This window comes from Chionomys nivalis, chromosome 11 (assembly GCF_950005125.1).
Source record: "Chionomys nivalis chromosome 11, mChiNiv1.1, whole genome shotgun sequence".
Taxonomy (NCBI): domain Eukaryota; kingdom Metazoa; phylum Chordata; class Mammalia; order Rodentia; family Cricetidae; genus Chionomys; species Chionomys nivalis.
The window spans coordinates 20261112-20270495 of record NC_080096.1 but is presented as its reverse complement, the minus strand read 5'-3'; the positions used below and the strand labels follow the sequence as shown (position 1 = coordinate 20270495).

The 9384-nt window shown below is 50.2% G+C and overlaps 1 protein-coding gene and 4 non-coding genes across 5 annotated transcripts; 4 read left to right on the top strand and 1 right to left on the bottom strand.

Moving 5' to 3' along the window:
* Nucleotides 1-566: 566 nt before the first annotated feature.
* On the bottom strand, nt 567-1936 carry Rab42 (RAB42, member RAS oncogene family). Its single transcript, XM_057785161.1, has 2 exons — nt 1710-1936; nt 567-1123 (listed from the first exon to the last, which is right to left on the bottom strand). The coding sequence occupies exons 1-2, from the start codon at nt 1934-1936 to the stop codon at nt 703-705; spliced, it is 648 nt and encodes a 215-aa protein (XP_057641144.1). The 3' UTR covers nt 567-702.
* Nucleotides 1937-7943: 6007 nt separating this feature from the next.
* LOC130884505 (small nucleolar RNA SNORA16B/SNORA16A family) lies at nt 7944-8078 on the top strand. Its single transcript, XR_009058032.1, has one exon. It is a non-coding gene; the product is annotated as a small nucleolar RNA SNORA16B/SNORA16A family (small nucleolar RNA).
* A 384-nt stretch (nt 8079-8462) lies between these two features.
* LOC130884515 (small nucleolar RNA SNORA44) lies at nt 8463-8592 on the top strand. Its single transcript, XR_009058042.1, has one exon. It is a non-coding gene; the product is annotated as a small nucleolar RNA SNORA44 (small nucleolar RNA).
* A 151-nt stretch (nt 8593-8743) lies between these two features.
* On the top strand, nt 8744-8872 carry LOC130884516 (small nucleolar RNA SNORA61). The gene has a single exon (XR_009058043.1). It is a non-coding gene; the product is annotated as a small nucleolar RNA SNORA61 (small nucleolar RNA).
* A 412-nt stretch (nt 8873-9284) lies between these two features.
* On the top strand, nt 9285-9358 carry LOC130884533 (small nucleolar RNA SNORD99). Its single transcript, XR_009058059.1, has one exon. It is a non-coding gene; the product is annotated as a small nucleolar RNA SNORD99 (small nucleolar RNA).
* Nucleotides 9359-9384: the final 26 nt, after the last annotated feature.

Below are 9384 nucleotides of genomic sequence, written 5' to 3'. Positions count from 1 at the left end.
CAAAGCAGTGAGCTGCTGGGAAGCCGTCTCCCAGACCAGGGATGCTGCCAGGAATGAAAATGTTGAAGCCAAGAAAGGAAGCCAGAAGCTTGCTATCAGCTGCCAGCGAGGCAGGCTCTGAGGCAGCAAGCCTGTCCCTTATGCAGCCTCAGCCTCCCTGTGCAGTGGAATTAAGAAAAGAAGGTTTTAAATGTTTTTATTCTTGTTTTTTGCAATAGTCTGCAGTAGCCCAGGCTGACCTTGAATTCTCTGAAGCTGAGGACATCTTTGTCCTGCCTCCGAGTTTGGGAATTATGGGCGTTTGTGAACTGCCATGTCACACTGATAGATAAGGAAACTTGGCTAAATGACATTAACTTGCGTACCCGAGCTTAGATTTCTCTCTAGAAAGGGGTTGTGCTGTGAACTAAAAACCCATGAGAGGGCCAGGCCTAGTGGAACACTTCTGTAATCCCGATCACTCAAGAGGCTGAGGTTCAAGGCTAGCCTGGGGACTGAGCAAGATCATTCTGAAGACATAAGAGATAAAAGGGCTGAAGATATTTGTGGCTGGCCAAGCCCTGTGTTCAATCTTGACCAAAAAAAAAAAAAGGCCAAGAATTAGAAGGCAGGAACATATCAGGAGGCAGCATCTTGTCATTTGCCCTCCAGTTCCCTGGGGAGTCTGAGGCTGGCACCACTGTAGCCCTTTCTCTCCCAGAGTCAACACTGGCATGGGCCTGAGTCCTGCTTTCTGCTGGGGGATCTGGGGTTTGGGGCTCTGTGGAGGAGCCGGACACCTGCCCAGTCCTCTTCCAGCTTGATGTCCCCCTGCTGCAGGGCCTGTTCGATGGCGCGGGCGACAGTGTCAAATGCCAGGTCCACATTGCAGTTACTTTTGGCCGAAGTCTCCATGAAGGCCATGCCCAGCGAGGCAGCCAGTTCCTCTGCCTCCTGGGTGGAGACACTTCGGCTGCTCAGGTCGCACTTGTGGCCAATCAGTAAGAAGATCACCTTGTCAGGGCCCTGAGAGGATAAGACCTCCTGGTGCCAGGCTTGGATGTGTTCAAAGGATTCTCTGTTGGTCACATCGAAAACTAACAGAACGCCCACCATATTCCGGTAGAAGGATCGGGTGATGGTCCTAGGGGTGGGGGTAAATGAGGGTAAATATGCCTTTAAGACAGCCTCAGAGGGCCCCAAGATCCTCAGGCTTCCCACTCGGTTCCAACACATTTCATTCATCTCAGTCCCAAGCTGGCCTTGAATCCCTGATCTGCCTTCACTCCTAATTGCGGAGACAGCGGGAGGTGTTGGGGAAAGGGTACCGTCCCCTCTTCATACCTGTTCTGTTTCTGATTCCTTGGCTGGCAACTCCCACCCATGGCTCCACACCAGTCTTCCTTCCTCCCCCATCCCCTTGAGCTGTCTCTGCAACCAGGTCATTTATCTCCCCGGGAAGTTCAATGTTTCAGCGCAAATTCCCTAAGCTGACATTTCCTTTAGGGTTGAGTAAGGGCTTTGGGAAGGCAGGGGTACGGGGTGGGTGAGTGTGGCTCAGTGACAGCACTTGCTGGGGTTGGGGGGCTTGGCACACCCCGCGGAGTTTGTAGGATGAATGACTGAGTAGGGAGAGGTGGGGAGGGGAGGGTCCACAGAGTCCCTGCGGTTGGCACCTGCAGGCGCGTCCCCCCCAGGTGAGTGGTATTGATCCCCCTTTCCCGCCGCACCTGAAGCGCTCGTGACCCGCGGTGTCCCAGAGCTGCAGCTTGACCCGCAGCCCGGCGGGCAGCTGCAGCGCGCGACTGTAGAACTCCACGCCCACAGTGGGCTCCGGCTCCAGCTCCACCGCACCCCGAGCGCCCGCCACGTAGCGCCGCAGCAGTGACGTCTTGCCCACCGCGGCGTCCCCGAGCAGAGCGATCCGGAATTGGTAGCTGCAGCCCGCTGCCTCCATGGGATCTGGGCTCCAGGCTGACCTCGGACAGTTTTGTGCTGCCCCGCCTCCTCCATCTCCTCCTCTTCCTCCTCCGGGTTCCTGGTCCTGGCACAGCCTCGAGGAAGGATCTCTATCATCATAGGGAGCCTGGTCCAGGAAGACCAATCCTTAGTATAGTTGGTCAGTCAGGTCACTACCTCTGTAAAATGGGGACAGTGACCTCTGCTTCACAGGATAAAGAAATTAAAATAGCTGGGCACGGCAGCATACACCTTTTCTTCTTTTTTGGTTTTCGAGACAGGTTTGCTGTGTGCTATGGCTGTCCTGAAACCCGCTTTGTAGACCAGGCTGGCTAGGAAATCACAGAGATTCGTTTGCGTCTGCCTACTGAGCGCTGTGGTTAAAGGTTACCACCACCGGCAGGGCACCTTTGCAGGAGGATGTCGTTCGCATCACTCTAGGCAGTGGCTGGTTTCCAGACACACCTTCCTTGTTCAGGTTCCCCTTTCCTGTAGCGTCACTAGCCCTGCCTGGGGACTTCACCAGCTCAAAGGTGCAGGTGAATGACCAACAGCTCCTATGCCTGGACAGCAGGGACCCAGAACAGAGCTGCATGTGCTCACGTAGAGGAGCAAGTGTAACCCTAGAGCACACGGCTCTCCTGAAGATAAAACCCAGGGAGTATGGGGCTAGCTGCTTTCTGGGAGTAACACTTAGATTTAGCTTTGTGGTCTATTTTAGGGATTAGGAGACCAAGATTCAGAGGTGTGGCTTGTCTCAGGTCATACAGTGCCACCTGGGGTCGCAATAATACATGATCCCCTTGATGCCCCAAAAAGGGAACATAGGGAAGTCAGAAAACCAGGACTTGGGTCCCACTTGGATTAAAAGCTCATATAAGGACTGCATGGCCTGTCTGCATCTAAATCTGGTTTCTGGAAGCTTAAGGAATCAAGGCTGGAACTGACTGGTAGTCCCGGGCAGTTTTAATCTCTGTTTTCTTTTCAATCTCTCTGAGACGGTCTTGCCAGTTTGATATGGAAATTAGGGGTGGTGGGAAAGCCCTCCGTGCTGCAAACCATCTTTGGATTATTAGGTTTCTCTCTCACGCAGCCTGGAGCAGGCGGTTATTCTGTCCATTTCTATAGCTGAAGAACCGGAAGCTTGGAGAAGTTACATGACAAGCCCAAGCTTGCAGGAAGGAAGACTTCAACACCTAGTAAATCTACACAAACCCAAAGTTTTGTTTTGTTTTCTTGAGTCAGGGTTTCTCTGTGTAATAGCCTTGGCTGTCCTGGAACTTGCTTTGCGGAAAAAGTTTTGTTTATTCTTTCATTTTCTCACCACATAGATCTGGGATCTGGACCAGCCCAGGATTCTTCCCATCCCTTTCCCTTTTTTTTTTTTTTTTTTTTTTCTTTTTCGAGACAGGGTTTCTCTGTGGTTTTGGAGCCTGTCCTGGAACTAGCTCTTGTAGACCAGGCTGGTCTCGAACTCACAGAGATCCGCCTGCCTCTGCCTCCCAAGTGCTGGGATTAAAGGCGTGCGCCACCACCGCCCGGCCCTTTCCCTTTTTTATGTGTACTTATTTGTGCATGGGGGGAGGGGGTGCACATGGTCCTTCTGCCTTTTAGGTACCCAGGGATTGAACTCAGGTCGTCAGGCTTGGCAGCAAGTGCCGTTACCCAATAAGTCATCTTGATGGCCCTCGTCTCACTGGTTCTAAACAAAGAAACAAAAAAGCCATTTATATCACACCTCTAAATAATAAGAGCCAGTGCAGCTGGCAAGTCCAGAGAGGGATGAAACCGCGGGAAATGAGCCCTCCCAAGGGCAGGCTGTGCAGCCCCCGGCTCAGCCCTCGTGGGCTGTGCAGTGTCAGCAGCAGAGTCTTTGAACTTCCTCTGTCGGAGGCTCCCACTAGGGCTGACTAGGGCTGCGGTCGGTCATGTGTTTGCCTCTGATTGCACCTGGCACCAGAATCCACATGTCAGCTGACCCATGCCGTAGATAAGGCTGTGGAACCCAAGGGGCTAGTCATTTCCCTTCCCTGGGTCCTGCTTCCTCGTCTGCTACGGCAGCACATGAGTCAGCTCACACAGAACTGTAGACCCCCGCAGCTAAGGCTCTGCACATTTCTCTTGGGGAGATTTGGGTGTGGTTCAAAGGTCACTGACCGGTTATACAATAGTCATCACTGGGTGATGATGCTGACTTCTAGTATGTTTTAATGTCCTGACCTCCATATGTGCCTGGCCCATGTGCACCCAGCCACACACACACGCACATACATACACACGCACACACACACACACACATGCCCACAGGTGCCCTGACCATGTGCATCCACCGCCACACGCACACGCACACACACACACGCCCACAGGTACCCTGACCATGTGCACCCACCCCCATACACACGCACAGGGGCCCTGGCCATGTGCACCCCCCCACACACACACACATGCATAGGTGCCCTGGCCATGTGCACCCCACACCCACAAACCCACAGGTGCCCTGGCCATGTGCACCCCCCCCACACCTCCCCCCACAGGCTAGTGGACAATTTTGCGGTCATTTCTCTCAGTTTCTGGCCATTGAACTCAGATCTCAGAAGTGCGTTGCTGAGCTCCTACCTTTTGGCGTGTATAATTTCATTACAGATGGTTGTGAGCCACCATGTGGGTGCTGGGAATTGAACTCAGGACCTCTGGAAGAGCAGGCAATGCTCTTAACCTCTGAGCCATCTCTCCAGCCCCCATCCTATCGTTTATATTCCAGCACAGATACAGCACAGAGAAGGCCGAGGCAAAGTTCTTGCTCTTGGGGAGCTCACCTTCTAAGGAGGAAGGTAGAAAAACACACACATGGGCTGGAGTAGTAGCTCAGCTGGTAAAGTGCTTGCCATCGAAACCTAAGGACCTAAACTCCATCTCCAGAACTTGTAATCCCAGTCCTGGGAGGAGGAGGAGACAGGAAGATATCTGGGGCACTCTCCTCTCCTACTGTACCTCTGTACCTGGCACATTCGGAGCCAATGAGAGACCCTGTCTTAAAAAACAAGGTAGTGTGTAACAGTGCAGGCTTTTTTTTTCTTTTTGGTTTTTTCTGTTTTTTTTTTTTTTTTTTTTTTTTTTTTTTTTTTTTTCGAGACAGGGTTTCTCTGTGGTTTTGGAGCCTGTTCTGGAACTAGCTCTGTAGACCAGGCTGGTCTCGAACTCACAGAGATCCGCCTGCCTCTGCCTCCCAAGTGCTAGGATTAAAGGTGTGCGCCACCACTGCCCGGCCAGTGCAGGCTTTTATTTTATTTTATTTTTTTGTTTTTCAAGACAGGATTTCTTGGGGCTGGAGAGATGGCTCAGAGGTTAAGAGCACTGGCTGCTCTTCCAGAGGTCCTGAGTTCAATTCCCAGCAACCACATGATGGCTCATAACCATCTATGATGAGATCTGATGCCCCTTCTGGTGCACAGGCAAAATGCAGACAGAACACTATATTCACAATAAATAAATTTTAAAACAAACACCCCCACAAGCTACCACTCGTAGCTTGCTATGTGGGTGCTAGGATCCACACTGTGGTCCTCACACTTTCACTGAAACCTGTTTCTTCAGTGTATATAGGAGCTGAAGGATAAAGTTAGGGGCAGTAGATAGTAAGGTCAATGCTATTCTCCCTAATATTAGGGAGGGGGAAAAAGATGGCCTGGTGATAGATTTGTAATCCAAGCTACTTGGGAGACTGAGGCCTGCCTGGGCAAACTAGTGAGATGCTGTGTAAAAACAGAAGCAAAAATCTAACCAAGAAAAAGTCACTGATCAAGCCCCTGCTGCTGGGACTGCCACGCTGTGATGACAGGAGCCTGGAAATGTAAACTAAATAAACTATCTTCCCCTCACGGAATAAATAAATTAATGGAAGGACACAAATTTACAAAGTAACGGCACCACAGAGTAGTTACTTTTAATTCTTGGCAACAATTTTTTACTTTTCTCCTTTTCCTCTTCCCGCCCAATCTTCCTCCCCTCCTCCACTCCTTCTTTTTTGAAACAAGGTTTGTCTGCATAGTTTTGGAGCCTGTCCTGGAACTTCCTCTGTAGACCAAGCTGGCCTTGAACTCAGAGATCCACCTGCTTCTGTGTGTTTTTTTTTCCTTTGAGCCTGGGCCTCAGGTAGCCCTGACTGGCCTCAGAACTTATCTTAACCAATTCCAGCACTGAGAGGGGGAGGCGGGTGGATCTTTGTGAGTTCAAGGCCAGTCTGGACAGGCAGAGCTACACAATAGAAAACCCTAACTCAAAAACAAAAACAAACAAAAAAATCAACCAACCAAACCTTACATTACCCATTTAATCCTCCTTCCACCTCCCCAGTTCTGGGATTACAGACTAGGGTCTGAGGCATGAGGGATTAAACCCAGGATTTCATGCCCTTTACCACCTGAGCTACACCCCCAGTGCTTTTATGTTCTTAGGTTGGGGCTCATTCATTCATTCATCCCATGAGCAAAAGACAACACATGGTCGTGGCTTGGAGTGTCTGAGCCATTCTGAGTGTGTTCTACTTTGTTAGCTGTGACCCATTCTTCAGTTTCCTGAACAAAGGGCAAATCAAGAAGCCAGTACACAGTTTTGTATGAAAATGAGATGGAATAATCGGCCCAGCATAAACAGCAGGTGTTCAGAAAACGGTATTTATATATTTGGTTTTTTTTTGGTTTGGTTTTTCGAAACAGGGTTTCTCTATGAGCCAGGTTGGCCTCAAACTAACAGAGATCCGCCTGCCTCTGCCTCCCAAGTGCTGGGATTAAACGCGTGCGCTACCACTGCCTGGTGCGGAGAATCTTTTCTAAAATACGTGTTAATTCAAAATTGCCCAGAGACTTAATCTGCATTGGCTGGTGGCCAGTCTCGGCCAGGCTCAGGACAGGACCGTGAGTGTGCTTGGACTACATTTCCCAGAGTGCCCATGCGGCAGGCAGAGCGCGCAAGCGCGACCATGGGCGCGAGCATATATAAGATGGCTGCGGGCCGCGTTTCGTCCTTTCTTCCTGCGCCATCCGTGTTCTCTTTGTGTCGTTGTCATGTACTTCGTCCTCCTCACCTCCACAACTCGCCGCTCTCGGGACGCATTCTCCGGTTGCTGCACCCAAGACTGCGAGATGCGGAACCTGTCGCGGGAAGGCCGGCCTTCTCCGTCTCGGCGGTGGAGGCCAACAAGGCGGCCACGATGGCGGCTGGCGTAGTGGTAGTCAGCGGCCTGCATACCGCGCCCTTTGACGGGTGAGTGACTTAGGCCGTGGGTCTGGTGGTAACAGCATTTGCGGGCTGAGGGGTAAGTGCTTGGGTGCGATGACGTTATTGGGATGACGCCAACTGAAGAGGCTGTGACCTTTGGCGACTTAACCTGTCTCCTGTTTTCTGGAGTTACCCTAGTGGTTACGGGTCTTGCGCTCGAAACTTTGGATTCCGGCCACGTGCTAGGTGAACCATATCTCATCCATAGCCTTCAAGCCTTTAAGAAATTTTTTTCGGGGGCTGGAGAGATGGCTCAGTGGTTAAGAGCATTGCCTGCTCTTCCAAAGGTCCTGAGTTCAATTCCCAGCAACCACATGGTGGCTCACAACCATCTGAAATGAGATCTGATGCCCTCTTCTGGCCTGCAGGTAGACATACAGAATATTGTATACATAATAAATAAATATTTTAAAAAAAAATTTTTTTCGGGAGGAGTTTAAAACCTCCACTTTGTCGCTTTCTGATTGCATAAACGGCCTTTTAAAACTTACCCTGACAACTGAAATAAATTACTTAATGCCTTTTGTGTGTGTGGTGGCTGGAGACGGAGTTGTAGGCTGGGTTGTAATCAAGAACCTACCCCAATGTGACTTCATGTGTTGAACTTTTGGCCTTTCGAGCTCATAGATTTTCTTTTTTTTTTAATGTGTAGTAGTCAGAGCTGTAATTTACGATTTTGTGAACCAGGTGGTTTGTGGGTGTGAGGTATTGTAACCCGCATCCGTGCCCGTGGCCCTTATCGAAGCTGCAGCCGCTTCTCCATAGCTGCTGTGGTCAAAAAGAGGCCCAGAGAAAAAGTTTTCCTTGACGGTCGTGGTTCTGTTTACAGTAACTGATCTGCAACATTTTGGGAAAAGACAGCTCCACCTTGTGATTTCTCTGAAGTATCTAGAAATCTTTATGAGCATCAGCATAAGTATGCTACAAGCCAACAAGAATGTCTTCAATGTGGAGTTAGAATGGCACTTTTGGAAGTAGTTTGCTGAACCTAAGAACATACAAGGGCAGTTACAAGTGTGTTCACCTGTCAAACATTTGCTGGTACATGGCCACGTCATGGGTCACATTCCCTGTAAGAGGAGGCCAGTGGGTGACCAGGTGCAGGACACTATAGGATACGTGGATAATTGTTGCCGTTCATCTTAGCTGTTGCGGATGGAGCCTCCATGAAGACAGATGGGACTGATGCTGTGCAGCACTAGGGCCTGGTAAGTATGGCGGTGCTAGCTGAGATGTGGTGAGAGGTACAGCATGTTTCCAAGGGCTGTGGCTGGTGGTAGCCATGGGATCTCCAACTGCATGCCAGAGTAACTGGAGAGACTTTGACAGCCCAGGCCAGCACAGTGCCTGCAGCTGCCACTCGACTTTCCTATACATGTTCCTGGGGTTGCTACCTGGGACAGTGTTGTCTCCGTGGATACTCAAAGCTTTCCCTTCTGCAGGTTCTTCTCAAGGCTCTTAATTGGGGAAGTCAGCCTGTCTGCCTCTGCTCAGTCACTAAGGTAAAGGTGTTGTTTGACACAGCCTTACCCTCCGGTTCCCTTTCCCATCAGATCTTGACGCTGGTCTTGGTGGTCGTAAAGGAGGAAGAGCAGACCGAAGCTGGCCTCACGGCAATATAGTCAGCTATAGAGCATTGGGTCAGATTCATACATGCCTCCTTGGCTCTTGTAAAATGGGATAGCCTGAGAATTATATATGTATCTGGGCAGCTGTAGCATTGTGCCTGGGTGTCTCTAATGATTTATTCATTTTTTTTAGAGCCATGTAACCAGTGAAGGGGTCATCATTTATGATCTCATCTACAGTTGGGTAAGTTAAGGGCTGTTATGTACTCTGTCCCTAAGTGCAGCAGAAAGTTGCTCAAGTGTGTTAAAAAAAAATTCAGCATTTGAGTAATTCATGTCTGGCCTGTGTGCTGCATTAATTAGCTGCTCACATTTAGGGACAAAGGTGCTTGTCTTGTGAGGGCCATGAGTGCATTCTGCTAAGCAGCCATGCACTTAGATCATCTACTACCCCTGCAGACGGGAAGATGGATTGTGAGGGAGTGCGCAGGGAGCTCAAACACTGGTCTAGGATGAAACCTAATCTGAGTGGACATCTATGGATGAGAAATGCGGATATGGGACTGAGACCAGTTCTTAGGAAAAGGCTGAGGTCTGGGGA